We start from the raw sequence: 19,385 nt of genomic DNA, 5'->3' as shown, positions 1-19,385 counted from the left end.
TTGCAGTGAGCCGAGATCGCGCCATTGCACCCAAGCCTGGGCAACAAGAGTGAAACTCCGTCTCAAAAAAAAAAAAAAAAAAAAAGCTCAGGCGTGGGCCACTTCCGAAGGTTTCTGCATGTCAACAAGTTAGAAAGGACCAAGCCCCAGGCCTCTGGGGGCGCCTTTGCTCTGGAAACCCCGCCTCCCGGCACGGGAGGGGCCAAACGACGCTTCAACCCCACCCCGTGACGCGTTAGGCCCTGCCCCCGGGCCATCTTCGTCTCGCGGGATCTCTCAGGAGGACGGACGGGGTCAGGTCCCATCATGGCGGCTGAAGAGGCGGATGTGGATATCGAAGGGGACGTGGTAGCGACGGCGGGGGCACAGCCCGGGTGAGGCTTAGAGACCGGGTCTCTCTGGGGCGGAGAGGGGAGTGGACTGAAGGAGAGGGCCCTGGGAAAGCTGCAGGTCCGGCAAGGGAAAAGGGAACAGAAGACTATACCCTGGGCCAGGGTCTCCTGTTGGCCTGGGAGGCGCCGCGCTCGCCGGCTTGTCCCAAGCCCAGCGGGCAGGGCGGTTACCTGGAGCTCAGGTACTCCTGTGTCGCTTTCACCTTTTGCCGGATGCTGTGAGGGCACCACATTGCGTTTGATTTACATTTAGATTCCTTCTTCCGTTCCCTCCTTTTCAGGATCTCCTCGACAGTAACTAGAATAAGACCGGCTACGGACGAGACCTGAGCTCGGGGACTCTTGTTCTATGGCTCGCTAGCCATGTGACCTTGGGCGCGTCGTTTCATCCCTTCTTCCACATGGGGATAGTTGTAAAACTTCCTGAGAGGCAGCTTGACTTAAAGGGGCCAGGTTTCAGAGTTGGACAGTTCTGGGTTTTCCTTCTGCATTTGCTCGCCCTACCAGTTAATAGCAATGTGACCTTGGGCAAGACACTTAACTTCTCTGAGCCTCGGACTGCTCATATTTAAACTGAGAGTCATGATATGTACTTCATGAAATTGTGAGGATCAAATGAAATGATTATGAGATATGCTTTAGCATACGGTAGGTGCCCTCTGAATGTATTCTTTACCATCCTGTTACCCTGGGGGACAGTACTGTGAGAATCCAGTGAGGGATCACATTTTTTAAAATATCTGTTCCAGCAGAACAAACAGCCCAGTGTGATTTGACACAGAACCTCCTTTGACTCCTTGCTTTCTGAATGAAAAATGAGTCTCCTTTTAGTCATGAAGAGTCCTAGACTAGCCAGGAATCAGAAAGCCTGAGTTCTAAAGTCAGCCAGCTATGTTGTTTATAATTATGTACAATTTCCTTAGAACTGTATTAGCTTGAACCATATGAAATTGCCAATATTTAGACCATTTTTGTTCTATAAAGTGGCAATTTCATGTAGTTCAGCCTAATATTAGGGCCTCTGTGAACTGGGGAGAAGTACTAACCCAGCGCTTGAGGCACTAAGATAGTGTGTTTAGAAGTGTATCATGAACTCTAAAGCCCTATAAAGACGTGAGGGGTAATTAAACTCATATGGTCATTGGCCCTCAAAGCTTTGCAGATGAGTAGGGAGCCCTTAATAACAATACTTGTTGACATTCATGTAGTGTTTAAATCTTGACCAAGTGCTTTTGCATGCTTGATTTAATTTACTTTTCACAACAAGTTAATGAAATAGGTTGGCAGGGATACTTATCTGCAGTCTAGAAAGAAATGAGCTGGCCTTGGAAACACTAAAGATTGGTCACCTGAGGGCATTGGCTGTATGCTTCTTCCATAGATTTATCTTAAGTTTTCTGATTGTGTTTAATTTTTCCCCCTTTTCTCTTTCTTCCTATTTTAGTTGAGGCCTAGGTCTACTGGTGGCACCTGTGTTAAAAAGCAGGATTACAAAGGTTATTGGTTCCTGATGATGGTTACAATCACTGTCTTATACAACCCTAAGGAGTATCATTAATATTATATTCTGGACCAGGCGTGGTGGCTCACGCCTGTAATCCCAGCACTTTGGGAGACCGAGGCGGGCAGATCACGAAGTCAGGAGATCGAGACCATCCTGGCTAACACGGTGAAACCCCGTCTCTACTAAAAATACAAAAAATTAGCTGGGCATGTTGGTGGGCGCCTGTAGTTTCAGGTACTTGGGAGGCTGAGGCAGGAGAATGGCGTGAACCCGGGAGGCGGAGCTTGCAGTGAGTGGAGATCGTGCCACCGCACTCCAGCCTGGGCAACAGAGCCAGACTCCGTCTCAAAAAAAAAAAAATATATATATATATATGTGTGTGTGTGTGTATATATATATATATAGTCTGGTAAATAGTGCCCAGTGGTCCAGTGGTGTTGGAGCACCAACCATATGGAATTTAGTGTGATGGTACTCTCTGAAGTACGTAGTTACAGTTGATGATATAGCATCTGTGAAACCCTTGAGGATTAATTTAATAGTCACTTTTAAGTACTTGGTAAGTGCTAGATGTCAAAGTTAGAAGATGGCACTGAAACTTTTTGGTTGGCCGAGCGCGGTGGCTCATGCCTGTAATCCTAGCACTTTGGGAGGCCAAGGCGGGAGGATCACCTGAGATCGGAAGTTCAAGACCAGCCTGACCAACATGGAGAAACCCCATCTCTACTAAAAATACAAAATTAGCCAGGCGTGGTGGCACATTGCCTGTAATCGCAGCTACTAGGGAGGCTGAGGCAGGAGAATCGCTTGAACCTGGGAGGCGGAGGTTGCAGTGAGCTGAGATTGTGCCATTGCCCTCCAGCCTGGGCAACAAGAGCGAAACTCCGTCTCAAAAAAAAAAAAAAAAAAAAGAATTTTTGGTTTCTCTTCTATTTCTACCATTCTTTCTCATTCTCCTTTTCTTATGTTCTTTACTCCTGGTGTTGCAAGGAGTTTTCTCATTGGATTTTTATTTACTGACCACACTGTCCCTCTTAAGACTTCAACTTCTCTTTGTTAGGTTGAACCATATGAAATTTTACCAGTGTTAAACCATTTTTGACCTGCCAGCTGATGTTTCCCAAATCTGTTACCAACCCAGATCTCTCTCTTAAGTGACACATCCATTTATCCAGTTCTCTGATATCTGTACTTGGATGTCCCACAAGCACCTCATTTTCACCTTATAAATTTTCCCCACCAAATCTGCCTCTTCACTGTACCCTAGTTTAGTAAATGGCACCTACACACACCCAGTCACCCAAAGCACAGACCTAAACTTCACCATTCCTTACCTCCCTCCTTCTGCTCCTCTACCCTATCAGTTATTTAGGGCTGTTGATTCTGTCTAAATATCTTCTCAACTGTATTCACTTCTTCCTGTTCACACTGTCCCGTAGCTATAAGTTATTGTCACCTTTCTCTAGTATTTTTTTTTTTTTTTTTTTTTTTTGAGATGGAGTCTTTCTCTGTCTCCCAGGCTGGGGTGCAGTGGCGCGATCTCTGCTCACTGCAAGCTCCGCCTCCCGGGTTCACACCATTCTCCTGCCTCAGCCTCCCGAGTAGCTGGGACTACAGGCGCCCGCCACCACGCCCGGCTAATTTTTTGTATTTTTAGTAGAGACGGGGTTTCACCATGTTAGCCAGGACGGTCTCGATCTCCTGACCTCGTGATCCGCCCGCCTCGGCCTCCCAAAGTGCTGGGATTACAGGCTTGAGCCACCGCGCCCGGCCCTTCTCTAGTATTTTTATAATCTCTCCCTCTTAACTGCTCCTTGTCACCTTGGCCGCATTCTGTTCTATTCTGAAGTCAGAGTAATCTTTCTTATATCCAAATCTGATCATGTTATTCCCTTCACTCCCCAGTTGGTTTTTTGATAAAATTCTCATTCTTTAACTACCAGAGATCTGAGTGATCCACGCCCCACCTACCTTGTTCATTTAGTCCAACAAATTTTGATTGAGTACCTTCTACATGCCATGCACTGATACATAACAGTGTATCAAAACCAAGTCTGTGCTGTCATAGAACATTCTTGTTAGATGACATAGACAGCAATCCTATATATATGTCAGATGGAGATGGGTGGAGAAAGATAAAGGAGGGGAGGTAAATGGTTTGTCAGCTTTATCTTTTACATTTATCCAGGAAAATTATATAAGATTGGAAACTACAGGACCTCAGAGGTAGTATGAAAATACTGGAAGGACTGGATTTGGAAAATGGGAGAAACAACAGAATTGGGGCAGATTAAATGGGGTTGTGAAGAAAAAAGGGCAGGCTTGGATTTCTCGCTTGGATAACTAGGGAGATGGTGGTGCCACTGAGTGAGATGGTGAACAATGGAAGAGTAGCAGATTTGGGAGGAAAGGTGATTTCAAGCTTTAAACATGCTAATATGTGGTACCTATGGAGATTCAGGTAGAGATCCAGAAGTAGCTACCAGAGTATGAGTGTTGCTGATTCTTCTTATTGAGGAATAAAAAGATTTCTACAGTGAACTTGAAATGATAGTGGTTCTATTTTCTGAACTCTTGGCAGACCTAGTTATTTGAGCAAAGGTTTCCTTGAGCTGATACAAGTCTCAGAATCCTTTATTTAGCCTTCCTGGTAGCCTCTTCCAGATCATAGTTGACATTTAAGATTAAACCTATTTACCATCAACAGTTGAGAGAAATGATTGCTTTTAGAGAATAGTTCATTAGCCCCACAATTTATTATAACTACTGCCTAATTAAAGATTCAGATTTATAAGCCTGTTGAAAGGTTTTTGCAGTCTTAGAGATGGAAAATTCTTACCACTAGATGAGGTCTAGAAAAAGTCAATAACTAAGCAAAATATTAAATTTGTATCATGGATTGAGCCCCCCAAAACTTACTCAGCCTTTTCAAATATGGGGTAAACAGTGTAACTTTAAAGAGCTCTTATGAGCTTAATGAAAAGAGTGAGATAATTTAAAAAGTTTGATCTCCCATGGACATTGAAAAGCCTCCAAATCAAATTAATTTTTTAAATTATGAGTTATTAAAACCACATTTTTCTTATCTATTCACTGTACTGTCCTTTGAGTATTTTCTGTTTTGGTTCTGTCATCTAGTTTTTTTTTTTTTTTTCATTTTATAGGTGGTGCTATTGATGGTGGTTTTTATAATTTAGATACAGCTAAAAGGTTTGATCACAAAGTTGAATTCCTGTATACACGTGGGTACTGGTACCAATCAGCTGAAACTGCATTGTTGGTTCAAGTCACAGAGCATGTTGTGATTGCTGCTTTGGGGTATTGTTTTCCTCATGAGATTGTTTATTCTTGAGAACCAAAAGAAGTGAGCAGTCAGACTTGATGTTTCACAATTGAGATGGGGTAGCTTAGCACTACCATGTATTTCACAGGCCAGAGAGGTAGAGCAGGCATTTCCACAATGTTAAATCTGTTTGTTAAGGGGAGGAGGGAACTAAGCAAATACTTAGTTCCCTTACTACCTGCTGGCTTCTGTGCTGTGTAAGTTACATTCATTAACTAGTATGATTTTCACTTATATACTCATTTTCTTAATTATTACAGAAGTGGTGAAAATACAGCATCAGTTTTACAAAAAGATCACTATCTTGATTCATCTTGGAGAACAGAAAATGGCCTTATTGTAAGTATTTTATAAAAATATCAGGTGCATTAAGCTGTTATTTATTGCCTAGAGTGCTGCTGCTTTTTTTTTTTTAAAAACTTAGTGCTAGTTCTCAACTATCACAGATGTAATATTTTTCTTTTTTAGAAATTTAGAATTTTTTTTACTTTAAAAATAGAAACCCCTTTCTTTTGACATTGAAAAATGGCCTGTTGAGAAACAGGTTTGGAGCCAGCTAGATTTAGGTACAGATCTTTGTTCCACCACTTCTCAAATTTGTGAACTTCAGTTTCTTTACACCTAAAGAAGTGGTAGGTGGGCAAGGTGGCTCCTGCCTATAATCCCAGTGCTTTGAGAAGCCAAGGCAGGAGAATTCCTTGAGCCCAGGAGTTTGAGATTGCAGTGAGCTCTGATTGTGCCACTGCTCTCCAACCTGGGCAACAGAGTGAGACCCGGTCTCAAAGAGAAAAAAAAAATGGGATTATCACAGGGCTTATTTCTTCATGTAGTAGTTACTTTTTTTTTTTTTTTTTTTTTGAGATGGAGTCTCTCTTTGTTGCCAGGCTGGACTGCAGTGGCGCGATCTGGGCTCACTGCAACCTCTGCCTGCTGCGTTCAAGTGATTCTCCTGCCTCAGCTTCCCAAGTAGCTGGGACTACAGGAGTGTGCCACCATGCCCAGCTAATTTTTGTATTTTTCGTAGAGATGGGGTTTCACCATGTTGGCCAAGCTGTCCTTGATCTCTTGACCTCGTGATCCGCCTGCCTCAGCCTCCCAAAGTGGTGAGATTACAGGCGTGAGCCACTGCGCCCAGCCGTGTAGTAGTTACTTATTGAGTACTTACTCTGTGCCAGTCAGTAGGTCATGCTTGGAGAATATGACTATAATGAAGACAGACATGTTCTTGCTCTCAATAAGTTTATTTTCTAAGAGGGAGTTAGATAATAAACAGGTAGACAAACTAATAATAGATTTTGAAGGAAATAAGCAAGCTGCTGAATGAGAGTACCAGAGTGGGAAACCTAGTTTAGATTAAATTGTCAGGGAATCTCAGAGGAGGTGAGATTTAAGTTGAAAATGATGGGAAAAAGGGTAGATATGTGAACAGTTAAAATAAAAAAATTATAGGCAGAAGGAACAGCAACTACAGAAGCTCTGGTTGAAGGCCAGTGTCTAAAATATGGTGGGAAAGGGAGGAGTGGCAGCATGTGGCAAGGTTGGAGAGGCAGGCTAGAGTTCTGTCATGCAGGACTTATGAGTCGGATTATGCTAAAGGGTTTACATTTTGTTTTAAAGGAACTGGGACATCACTGAAACATTTCATATAGATTTAATAGAGATTAGCAAATTTGTTTTTATAAAATTAATTTTGGGTACTGTGGTAAAGATTGGAGGGAAGTAAGAGTGGAGTTAAAGGGACCAGTTAGGAAACATTCACGGTAATTGAAGCAGGATTTGATGATTGGGACTTGGCCTGAGGTAGTAGCAGAAGAGATAGAATAGATAGATTTGAATTATATTTTGGAGGTAGAACTGGTTGATAGATTGGATATGGGCATCAAAGGAAAAGGAAAGAATCCACAATGATTCCTGAATTTCTACATGGAATAACTTAGTGAGTAATAGTGCCTTTTGTAGAGTTGGGAATGCAGAGGGAGAAGCAGGTGGAGATAAGTGATGGTGAGTTCTGTTTTTGATGTTAAGTTCTAGAAGCCAATTAGATATCCAAGTAGAAATCTTGGATGGGCTGTTGGGTATTATGGACTAGAGCTTGAAGAAGAGATATGAGCTGAAAATACTTAACTTGGAGCATTGAAAATGAGTAGGATCATGGAGATTGTAACTGAGGAAAAAGGAGAGTTAGTGGTGAGTTTTGGAAAGAGGTTAAGTGTCTGACAGAGTGTCTGATGTCTAACAAATGATTCCATTTTTGGATGGCGATTATTACCTCATCCTGGGCAGGAGCATGAGCCTGGGAATCCAACAGACTCGGGTGTAAAGTCTCTGCTCTTCCACTTAAAATGCTAGTAGTGCTGTGGTTGCTTCTGCAAAGTATTAATGCCTATCTCATTGTTACTGTGGTAATCAAAAATGTGTCTGTGTGCTCAGTAAATGGTGACTGTTATTTGTAATCATTATAACATGTATTTTTCTTTACCAAAACAGAAGATAATTTCAAAAAGCAATAAATAAAAAGACAAATATGTTCTCTTTTTTTTAATAGCCTTGGACCTTGGATAACACCATCAGTGAAGAGAACAGAGCTGTTATTGAGAAAATGTTGTTGGAAGAAGAGTATCCTTTAATGATTATGAGGAAAGTACAGGTTTCAGGGTGAAAAAATCTATAAATGCAAAAATTACAAGAGGACACTGTTTACTAGATGGATTTTATACAGCCCCAGACTGCTGTTATATAATATCATGTTACCTATGTATGCGAAAAGCAGCATTTTATTCCTCAGGTTCTGTTTTACTGTAACATCTGAGATCTGATTGCATATTTTGAGTTTCTGTCACTAGCCAACTGTTTATGATATCTGAATATTGAGTAGAAATGATAGAATATTTAAGTCATTTTGAACCTTAAGTCCAAGCTTGCATTTTTAAGTTATAAAAGGTGAAACCCAGAGATGTTAATTTTCCAAGGACACAGAGTTGGAATGTGTAAAAGTTCTTCTCACTTCATAATTTACAGGTGTTACGTGGGAGGAATCTAAATAAAAAGCACAAAACAAATACTATAGAATGAAGATGTTTTCCCTACATTTGTGGATCCTTATTTACAGCTCAGTTTTCGTACATGTAAAAGGAGAGGATTGAACAAAATGATTTCTGATTTTATGATTTATAAAGATAGCTAGTCATAGTCTAATAAGTAGTGGTTTATTAACCTCTTTCATCTTCATTTTATGGATTTCTCCTCACTAAGCCAGAATTTCTCTGTTCCCACTATTTCCACTTATTGCCATGTTGATTTTAGAGTGTCTGTACCTTTGATTATCATAGGTTAACCCTATTTAGGCTTTCTTATTCTCTAATTCTCCCCAGACATTGCAGTTGTAGCCTAGATTATTGCTATTCAGAGAAAGTCACATATAATTTAAAATTTTCCGATATCCTCATTTAACACAAAGGAAATTAATTTTAACAATATATATTATATAACCTAAAATATTTAAAATATTCTCATTTTAACATTTAATCAAGATAAAAACATTAATGAGATAATTTTACATTTTTGTACTAAGTCTTTGAAATCCACTGTGTTTTGTTTTGTTTTGTTTGTTTTTTGAGACGGAATCTCGCCCTGTCACCCAGGCTGGAGTGCAATGGTACGATCTTGGCTCACTGCAACCTCTGCCTCCCTGGTTCAAGTGATTCTCCTGCCTCAGCCTCCTGAGTAGCTGGGATTATGGGTGCACACCACCACACCTGGCTAATTTTTTGTATCTTTAGTAGAGATGGGGTTTCACCATGTTGGCCAGGCTGGTCTTGAACTCCTGACCTGGGGATCCACCTGCTTCGGCCTCCCAAAGTGCTGGGATTACAGGTGTGAGCCACTGCGCCCGGCCAAAATCCACTGTGTTTTATACTTAGAGTACATCCTAGTTCATGCAAATAGTGTTTCCACTGGTCAGAAGTCACATGTGATTGGTGGCCACTGTGCAAGTCTAGATAAAACACTTAAGTAGTCAGTGGTTCACTTCTAGATATGGAAACAAATAATGAGAGTATCTTTGTTCTCAGCATCTGTACCTAGCATAGTACCTGACATATGCAGTATGTAGCCAATAAATACTTGTTAAGTGAAGAATATCTCAGGCTAATCTTAAAGTATTTCATCAGGCTAGTTTTTATTTTTTGAGACGGAATCTTGCTCTGTCGCCCAGGCTGGAGTGCAGTGGCACAAACTTGGCTCACTGCAAGCTCTGCCTCCCAGGTTCATGCCATTCTCCTGCCTCAGCCTCCTGAGTAGCTGGGACTACAGGCGCCCGCCACCACGCCCGGCTAATTTTTTCTATTTTTTAGTAGAGACAGGGTTTCACCATGTTAGCCAGGATGGCCTCGATCTCCTGACCTTGTGATCCGCCTGCCTCGGCCTCCCAAAGTGCTGGGATTACAGGCGTGAGCCACCGCGCCTGGCCTCATCAGGCTAGTTCTAATAACTTTAAGAGGGAAGTTCTCTGGTAGATTTGATCTAAATGTTTGCAATTTTTATTAAGGTAGAGAAGATCCTTGGATTCTTCTCTGTTGGCTTTAGAAATGTGGAAAATTATTCCCAAATTACCTTGGACAACCAACCAAGTTTACCTATTACATTCTCCATATGTTTTGGAAGAAAATATTTAAACCAGGGTGTCCAATCTTTTGGCTTCCCTGGGCCACACTGGAAGAAGAATTTTCTTGGGCCCCACATAAAATACACTAACAATAGCTGATGAGCTAAAAAAAAAAAAAAAAAAAATCACAAAATAATCTCATAATGTTTTAAGAAAGTTTATGAATTTGTGTTGGGCCACATTTGAAGCCGTCCTGGGCCACATGTAGCCTGCAGGCAGAGGATTGGACAAGCTTGATTTAAACATGGAGGCTGTTTCTTGTAGTCACTTCTAATTGGGAAGACAAGGGAACTATTAATAACATTTATGTAGCACACCTTTTGTATAAGTAATGTAAAAATTACGTGACTGTAATATTGTTTAAAAAGTTTCCTTAATAATTACACAGATATTATTTATCTAAAAAATCACTACCGGAAAAAGTCTGGCTTGATCAAAAGGAAGATGATAAAAAATACATGAAGAGGTAAAATCAATTTATAATATTTCTAAAAGTCTGGACGGTAGTTTTAGAAACCTCACACGCTTCCTTATTTTCTTTTTTCATGTGATGCAGTCTGCAGAAAACAGCAAAAATCATGTATGTACTTATATTTTATATTTCTAAATCTGTTTTCATTAGTTAAAAATTATGGAAGAATTTTTTTTTTAAATTATAGTTGGCCTGTGGAAAAGCCCTCTTGACCTCAAAGTAGATATAAAAACAGTTTTTTTTAATAAAGATGTTGGAATGGCACAAGTATAATTTTATGATGTTATTTACTTGCCAGAATTTCTTTCATGACCCTACGTAGGCAATTCTATCAGATTGTGAAAAATATGGTTGTCCAGGGGTTTATGGGGAAATTTTGAGAAGCTGTTATATAATATATTGGAATTGACTTGATTTCTTTTACTCTGTCAGTTAATTTTCACTTATTTTCAACAAAATTTTCATTTGGATTTGTGGCTTTCAAAAATTATCTGGAGAAATTAACTATTTTAAAAATATCCTTTCCCTATAATTGAAAAAAAGTTATTTAGCGTTTATGAATTTGGAAGTTTATGGTCCTTTAAAGGGTGGTTTACGTATTTGCAATTGCCCAAGAGGTTGAGTACTGAGCAGCCTTTTGCTTTTGTATTTTGCTGAATAAACAATGAAATGAAGTTAACAAAAGGATTAATGGGTTGCTTAAATTAGTGAGCTTCATCAGTTTTATTTTTAATTCCTTAAGATAATGAATTTTAAAAGCAATAAATACAATGCTGTAGTTTTTGACTTCTTTTCTAAATATTTACATGAATTTACATGAAAGAACTAAAGAGATAGTATTTGTGAACCAATTTAAACTCTTACATGCCTTTCAGGATTTGGGAATGTATTAAAACCTGCTGCTTTGTATCCAGTCTAAGGGAGCCTATTTGTTTGTTATCACATTGACTTCGTTTGATGTCTTTTAGTGTTACCCTCACTCAGACCCAAGGATTATGTCTTTTGGGGCTCCCATCATCCTGAGCTAGAGACACGTGACAGGGTAAATCTCTGCCCCCAGGTAGAGGCTGTAGCCTTGTTTTGTTTGTTTGTTTATTTTTAATTCCTAGACTCAAAGTATTGAATTTAGCCCATGGCTATCTATAACCTTTAGTTACATAAATATGGAATGTTCCATTTCAGAAATTTTTTTTGCAATTCCTTTTTTTCCCCTCAGGGTACACTCTCCTACAAAACCAGCCAGTTACTCAGTAAAGTGGACGATAGAAGAAAAAGAGCTGTTTGAACAAGGGCTGGTAAATAGAGCAATTTTAAATTTTTAGTAAATTAATTCTAGAAGCAAATATTGGTAAAGTTATAAGGTTAAATTAATTTATAGAGACCTGAATTTTCTTTTTAATTACAGTTTTAACACCTTTAGTTCTTCTGTAGTTAGAGTAATGATGTTTATAGTGTAGTGCAAGAGAATTCCTTTTAACTTAGATCTAAGGTACTAAAATACTAAAATAGATTTAGATCTGTAGTTTTCACATTCTTGTGGTATTATCAAAATCCAAGAAATTGAGGTATATCTGTATACATGACACTAACTACCTGGATTAAAAGGCAAAATTATTTAGTAGTCTCTTTTTTTTTTTTTGAAACAAAACAAAAACTTGATATTTGAAACTGTTGGGGTGATCAGCTGAGTTTTTATTCAGATAATTTGGCGTTGTATACACTGTCTAAGTATTTCAGCAACTGTAAATGAAGACCAGAAACATTCTTTTTGTGTGAATGTCTATTACACTGAAATCTATTTAAATGTTCACAAGTTGCATAATGGAAAAGTTACGTATTCTGGTTTCTAATTCTGAAAATACCCCTTAATATGAAGAAACTTTAAAAAAAAATACTTAGGATATTTTTTTAAATTTTTTTACTATCAAGATTAGTTTATATCTTTTCCTTTAAGGTGCATGATACCTAGTAATGTTCTAAGGAATTTCGAAATTATGTATATTTATACATTACATATATAGAATATTTGTATATATAAAATTTATGTATGCTAATTGAAGTATCATTAACATTTCTACAGATGATGAGAATAAAATGTTTGTATTTGTATTTTAGTGAACACCTTGACATCTATATACTGTATGATATTCTTATATAAATATATAAATGATCTTGAGGTTTTTATCTCTTCAAGACTTTTTCCTATACTGGTGTTTTTTTTATATTGATATTTCAGTGTGTTGTATGATTATCATTTATATGATCTAACTTTAATTAATCATTTATTTAAGATTCTTAACAACTTTGGTGTTTTGCCCCTTATCAAAGACCAGATACATAATGTTAGGTCTTAAAGAGAAGGTGAGGGTTAAAGAAAGACACACACACACACACACACACACAGAAGGAGGCAGCTCAACAGCAAATACAGGCTTTATGTCCAGCATAAAACCTACAGAAGTAGGGGACCAACCTAATGCCAGAGCCCGCTGCTGCTTATAGCCTGGGGCAATTTATAGGTATGGGCAGAAGAGGTCTGGGCAGTATGGCTTGCTGCCCAGCAGGATATTGATAAGATGTTCCCATGATGAGGCAGTTCTGGCCCTCGTTCCGGTGGGATGTCGTCGTGGTGTTCAGGTGTTTTTTGGACCTTTGTCGAGCAAGATAGGTTAGGGACATTTCTTTAGTTGGGCCTTTGTCTCGTAGTCAGCTGGTTAGACAGGATACTTCTCATGGCCTGAACCCCTGTGAAATGTTTCACTTCGACAAAGGTCTGCAAAATAGCAGGGAGCTCGCAACATGGTGCAGTTTGTACTAACACATATATACATACCTATGCAAATAGATTGAATTTAAGGTTCATTTTTGGGTTGTTATTTTATATGTTGGTGGTACTTATGGGGACTACATTTGCATGGTTTAAAATTCAAAAGGTTCCTAAAGTTATAGGGTATTAAGTCTTCTCACTCTCATCTTAGCCTTCAGTTGCTTTGCCTTGGGTAACCAGTGTCTCCGTTGTGTTTTCTTCCAGAGATATTTGTCTATATATAAGTAAATATGTATTTATTTATATAGAGATATAGACCTCTGTCTATTTACATTAAGGGAGATTTTAAACTTGGAATGTTTTCCTACACAACAAGCATGGAATTATTAGTTGTATTCTCAGCTTTTTTTTACCCATTGATAAAGTTTGCTTACAGACTAAATTCTGTCAAGCTTGAGAGTAGGGAATTGGGTGGTACTGAATGATGAAGAAAGGCTTTTTTCCTTTCCCTTTTTGGGCATGGGACTCTCCCTTTGCTCTATTTTGAAACTGGTGAATATTTTCTTTGCTCCTTTTTTTATCTTCTTTTTTTTTTTAAGAAACAAGGTCTTGTTATGCTGCCCAGGCTTTGAACTCCTGAGTTCAGGTGATCCCCTTGTCTCAGTCTCCTGAATAGCTAGGACCACAGACATGTGCCACCGTGCCTGGCTTCTTTGCTCCTCTTGTTCGTATTCTTTCCCCAATTTTTCTAGTGCCCAAGTCCCTACTCTTCTACTAATTTTACCTTAATCCAGATCTGTCCTGTCTCCACAAATGCTCCATGCTACCTACCAATGTTATCTATTTGTCTTCATCCCACAATAAAGATAAGTAGTTTTTCAGTAAGTTGATCTCAGCTAGGTGTTAAGAGTAACCTTAAATAATTAATTTATATTTACTAATAATTTTCAGAAGCACTTTGAGTTTAAGAAATTGTCCATATGTCATATTTTCTAATGAATATCAGAAATTTACTTAAATTAAGGTTTATCACTTGGGCGAGATCTTTGAAAATGATTTGCTACCGTAAGGCATGACTGCCTGGCCTGTAAATCTGACCACAACTTTTCTTAAGTTGTGGCTAATTTTTTGTTTTTCATAGTTTTAAGAATTCTAAAAATTTAGAATTATTGAGCTACGTTAGGAAGTAGAGAATATCTTATGTTGGGGATATTGCAAAGAGGATTTACGTATTAAATTGTAGTTAGACTTGATACGTAACAATCCCTTTTAGCTGTCAAATTAAGTGTTCCTTTCTGTACTTGAGAACACACAGGAGCTCCCTCAAGTTCTCATTTTTTTTTCCCTGCACAGCTTCAGTGTTATGAGGTGCACAGCCTTTGACACCGGGAGGTGGAAGGTGTCAGAAGGCATTAGTTGGAGGGTAGGCAACATGGTGAGACCCCGTCTCTACAAAAAATAAAAAATTAGCCTGGCAAAGTGGTGCGTACCTGTAGTCCCAGCTACTGGGAAGGCTGAGGTGGGAGGATTGCTTAAGCCCAGGAGGTTGAGGCTGCATGAGCCATGATCACACCACTGTACTCAGCCTGGGCAACAGAGTGAGACCCTGTCTCAAAAATGAAATAAAAACTGACAACGACATTAACAGGAGAAAACCAGAGTTTATTGATGTGCGCAGCATATACACATGCAAGAGAAACTCTGATGAGTAATGAAACGGGTAGTTACAACTTGGGGCTTATAGCATCTTAACAAAGAAGACATTTGTTGCAGGACTTCCTCATTTGTGATTTAATCGATTTAATCTTTTAGGTCAGTTCACTGTGATACCTGATAGAGTAAAAGTCTCTGCTGTGAGACACCTAATGGATATTGCAAAATAGGGAATCTGAGTTAACAAAAAGTGTTGAAATTAGCACAGAACATGTTCAGTTGATCGTATAAATGGAAAATGTAACCTGCACCCCTTTTAGGCACTTATTTATTTTAAAAAGTTATTTTAGATTTGGAACATGATAACTTACAATATGAATTCATACAGTTAGGCAATATCTTCATTTAGATAGCTATTCTTTTTAAAAAGGAGTTTCTATATCATTTCCGTCAGTTTTCAGTAGTTCAGATTCCAAAAGAAGAATGAATGTAGGCTTTGATTTTAAGACCATAGTCTATATAGAAGACTTTATTGTGTGCTTCAGAAAATAAAGATGTATTTTTTTTTAAGTTTTTTTAAATGTGGTAGTTGCTTGGACTGTTCATTCATAAGTAAATTATTCAAAAGCATTTTTTTTCCATTTTAATAATATAGGCTAAATTTGGCCGAAGATGGACCAAAATTTCAAAGCTAGTTGGAAGCCGCACTGTTTTACAAGTAAAGAGTTATGCAAGACAGTATTTTAAAAATAAGGTAAGCAGAATATCAGTATCCTAGTTAATAATGATAATATTTAGAAAAAACAAAGTAAGCAGAAGTATTTCTTTAATTCAGCTGTTAAAGTCTTACTGTTAAAAGTTTTTAAAGTATTTTATACCCACGTAGTACTATACAAAACCTCAGAGCATATCTTCAGTGTTTTGAGTATTGCCATTAAATAGGTATCATGTTACTCTATTTAATTTTATAAAGTTAAATGGACAAAATAGTAATTGCTCAAAAATATACTATAAAGCAAATTGTATTTCAAAGAGAAAACCTTAGAGATCTTATCTTATTGTTTCCTCTAGAAAATAACTTTTCTTTTTAAAATATTTGTGTTGTAGAAACTTTTAAGAATTATTAGAGCTTACAGGAGGTAAATGCTATCCTGACTCTGAAATCTGGTAAATAGCTATGAAATTTTTACAATTGTTATGAAAAATTGTCTGAAACTTTAATAAACTGCAGTGTTAAGAAAGGTTTAATTGTGATCTGGTTCCTTAATCTTTCAAGTAATTTGTGCGATATGCAACCATGTCGTTTTGATATTTAGAATTTTTTTTTTCTTTTTTTTTTTTTTGAGACAGAGTCTTGCTCTGTCGCCCAGGCTGGAGTGCAGTGGTGCAATCTCGGCTCACTGCAAGCTCCGCCTCCCAGGTTCACGCCATTCTCCTGCCTCAGCCTCCTGAGTAGCTGGGACTACAGGCGCCCACCACCACGCCCGGCCAAGTTTTTGTATTTTTATTAGAGACGGGGTTTCACCGTGTTAGCCAGGATGGTCTGGATCTCCTGACCTCGTGATCCACCCGCCTCGGCCTCCCAAAGTGCTGGGATTACAGGCATGAGCCACCGTGCCTGGCCTAGAATTTTTTAATATATCCTCTTTGAAGCCTAGGAACATAATTATATAAAATTGGTAAGTGTCTTGAGTGAAATTTGATATTATCTTTTCATGTAGATAATGAGTTCTACCCTGTATGTAAGGTTTGTTTTGGTGTTATCTAGACAGAGGTGGTAACTAATGGAATGGATTCATCTTACATCGATTGTATGCTCCATCTTTGAACCAGACAGAAGCATTTTCAAGGCAGCTCACCAGGGTTTAGTTAATACCTCAGAACAGAATAAAGCTTAACTTGGTTATTCTTACTCTTAGGCTTCCAAGATACATGCTATGTATCTTGGAGTGCCAGTTTTACTCAAAGACCTGGGGTAGAAGGATACATTTTTCATATTGTATCAGAGACTAGTATATTATGAAATCAATGCAAAATTTCATCTGAATTTTTAAAATTATAGACAGGATACTTAAAATAAATAGCAGGGATGTTAAAAGCTGTTTCAGGCAATATGTCCAAATCTCTTTCCCTCCTGCTACCCTTTTATTCTCTACATAGTAAGCCAGTCAACCTCAAATATTTAATCCTGGAATTCTGTGCAATACAGGATCTATAAATAACCTGTTTCTGAGAGCTGTCATATCCCTTATGTATTTTAGTCATTTATAAGACTTTTTAAAAACTTTGTAGATAAGGATTTTATTTCATGTTATATTTTCTTATTCACTTTCATTATCTTTTTTGTTGTTGTTACATTACCAGATATTTATGTCTGTAATAGCAGGTTTGGGAGATACTTTTATGGCTTAAAATATAATCTCTCTTTTTTTTTTCAAGTATCACATTAAAATATAATCTCTATAATATAAGCTCATTAAATAAGCCTGCAAAAGACAGTTTGTTTCTGTTGTCCCTTATTTAAATGAAAGCTGGTTTTAATGTACTCAGTGAAGATGTCAGATAGATTAAGGATTATTTTAGCATTATAAGAAACAATCAGCTACGGTATCAGATATTCTGAGAAGCCTTTAAAAATATTTCAGTATGTTGTACAATACCTTAGTATGATAGTTACTGGTTTATTCCATATGGTTGATCTCAGCCAGGCTGCTGTTTTCAACTTAATATTGAAAAATAAGTAGTAAATATAGGTCATGATTATTTGATTAATAAAAATCACCAGACCCATGAATTAGTTATATATTTATAGAAATTTTAAATGGTGATCCTTTACATTTGAAATGCAGTTGTAGTCTATGGTCCTACCACCATGAACGCGCCCGATCTTGTCTAAAATGCAGTTATGAACCCTTTTAAAGGAAAACGCATTGCCTGTAATCCCAGCACTTTGGGAGGCCAAGGCGGGTGGATCACGAGGTCAGGAGATCGAGACCATCCTGACTAACACGGTGAAACCCCATCTCTACTAAAAATACAAAAAATTAGCCGGGTGTGGTGGCAGGCGCCTGTAGTCCCAGCTACTTGGGAGGCTGAGGCAGGAGAATGGTGTGAACCCAGGAGGCGGAGCTTGCAGTGAGCTGGGATTGCGCCACTGCACTCCAGCCTGGGCGACAGAGCAAGACTCCGTCTCAAAAAAAAAAAAGAAAAGAAAAGCGCATTAGAGGTATAATGTACCATTTACATGTACTCAGTTTAATAACACTGTATTTATCCTTTTTTGTGTATGCCAGTGATTAAATTTTTAAATCTTAACATTATGGGGATTTTATTTTGATTTTTAATAAGGTCAAATGCGGTCTGGATAAAGAAACACCAAATCAGAAGACCGGCCATAATCTTCAAGTTAAAAATGAAGATAAAGGAACAAAGGCATGGACACCATCATGTTTAAGGGGACGTGCTGATCCCAACTTGAATGCTGTAAAAATTGAAAAATTATCTGATGATGAAGAAGTAGACATCACAGATGAGGTGGACGAGTTGTCTTCTCAAACACCCCAGAAGAATTCTAGCAGTGATCTCTTGTTAGACTTTCCTAATAGTAAAATGCATGAAGCCAATCAAGGAGAATTCATTGCTTCTGACAGCCGGGAAGCTCTCTTTTCTAAGTCTTCCAGGGACTGTCTTCAAAATGAAAAGCAAGATGAAACACTTTCAAGCTCAGAAATTACACTGTGGACTGAGAAACAGAGCAACGGTGACAAAAAATCAATTGAATTAGATGACCAGAAATTTAATGAATTGATTAAAAACTGCAATAAGCATGATGGAAGGGGAATAATAGTTGATGCCAGGCAGTTGCCTTCTCCAGAGCCTTGTGAAATTCAGAAAAATTTGAATGATAATGAAGTGCTTTTTCATTCTTCTTGCCAAATGGTAGAAGAAAGCCATGAGGAAGAAGAGCTTAAGCCACCAGAACAGGAAATAGAAATAGATAGAAATATCATTCAAGAAGAAGAAAAACAAGCAATTCCTGAGTTTTTTGAGGGGCGCCAAGCTAAAACACCAGAACGCTATTTGAAAATTAGAAATTATATTTTGGATCAATGGTAAGAAAGAATTATATTATAGATGTTGTTTTAAAACCTGATATTCTGAAGTATTTTAATTAGGCCTATACAGAATTTAGAATTTTGCTAGTAGATCTAGAGATCACTACAGTAGGGAAGATTTAAGATTTCTTGTAATGAAAAAAAACTTTGGTAAACATTATCACCTATAACTCTCATAACCCATCTTTTTGCCTATTCATTAGATTGTGGGCCTGGAATAAAAGGGATAGACGATTGCTTTATGAAGCAGTCTCCTAGGACAGCATTAGGAAGATATAGAGAGAACACCACTGCACGGGAAAAGGGAAATAATTCTTTCCGGTTTATCATGTACTTTGAGTACAAAGAAAGAAAAATTTGATGACAGCAATAGTATTAAATGGGCCAGATTGCAGAAACACTTCTCCTAAATAGTGATCTTAAATGCTTTTAACTTTGAACGTGTGGCAATAATGTGCTATTAATTTCTTCATCCA

The 19,385-nt window shown here is 38.1% G+C and overlaps 1 protein-coding gene across 5 annotated transcripts in view; it reads left to right on the top strand.

The window, feature by feature from the left end:
- Nucleotides 1–272: 272 nt before the first annotated feature.
- MYSM1 (Myb like, SWIRM and MPN domains 1) overlaps nucleotides 273–19,385 on the top strand; it is a 52,159-nt gene continuing 33,046 nt past the window's right edge. For 4 of the 5 annotated variants that reach the window (XR_004030096.1, XM_030812912.1, XM_003265144.4 and 1 more), the window contains exons 1-8: nucleotides 273–374; nucleotides 5,500–5,578; nucleotides 7,785–7,855; nucleotides 10,291–10,368; nucleotides 10,459–10,482; nucleotides 11,591–11,669; nucleotides 15,450–15,548; nucleotides 18,143–18,906. Coding sequence is in view for 4 of the 5 variants with exons in the window: in XM_030812912.1 (XP_030668772.1) it covers nucleotides 307–374; nucleotides 5,500–5,578; nucleotides 7,785–7,855; nucleotides 10,291–10,368; nucleotides 10,459–10,482; nucleotides 11,591–11,669; nucleotides 15,450–15,548; nucleotides 18,143–18,906 (1,262 nt within the window). In the remaining variant the exon portion in view is untranslated. Of the gene's footprint in view, nucleotides 375–5,499; nucleotides 5,579–7,784; nucleotides 7,856–10,290; nucleotides 10,369–10,458; nucleotides 10,483–11,342; nucleotides 11,670–15,449; nucleotides 15,549–18,142; nucleotides 18,907–19,385 lie in introns of those variants that run through there. The other variant, XM_030812913.1, reaches the window with a different exon arrangement.

Source organism: Nomascus leucogenys, chromosome 5, assembly GCF_006542625.1.
Source record: "Nomascus leucogenys isolate Asia chromosome 5, Asia_NLE_v1, whole genome shotgun sequence".
Lineage (NCBI taxonomy): Eukaryota > Metazoa > Chordata > Mammalia > Primates > Hylobatidae > Nomascus > Nomascus leucogenys.
This window is presented reverse-complemented; position numbering and strand designations above follow the sequence as displayed.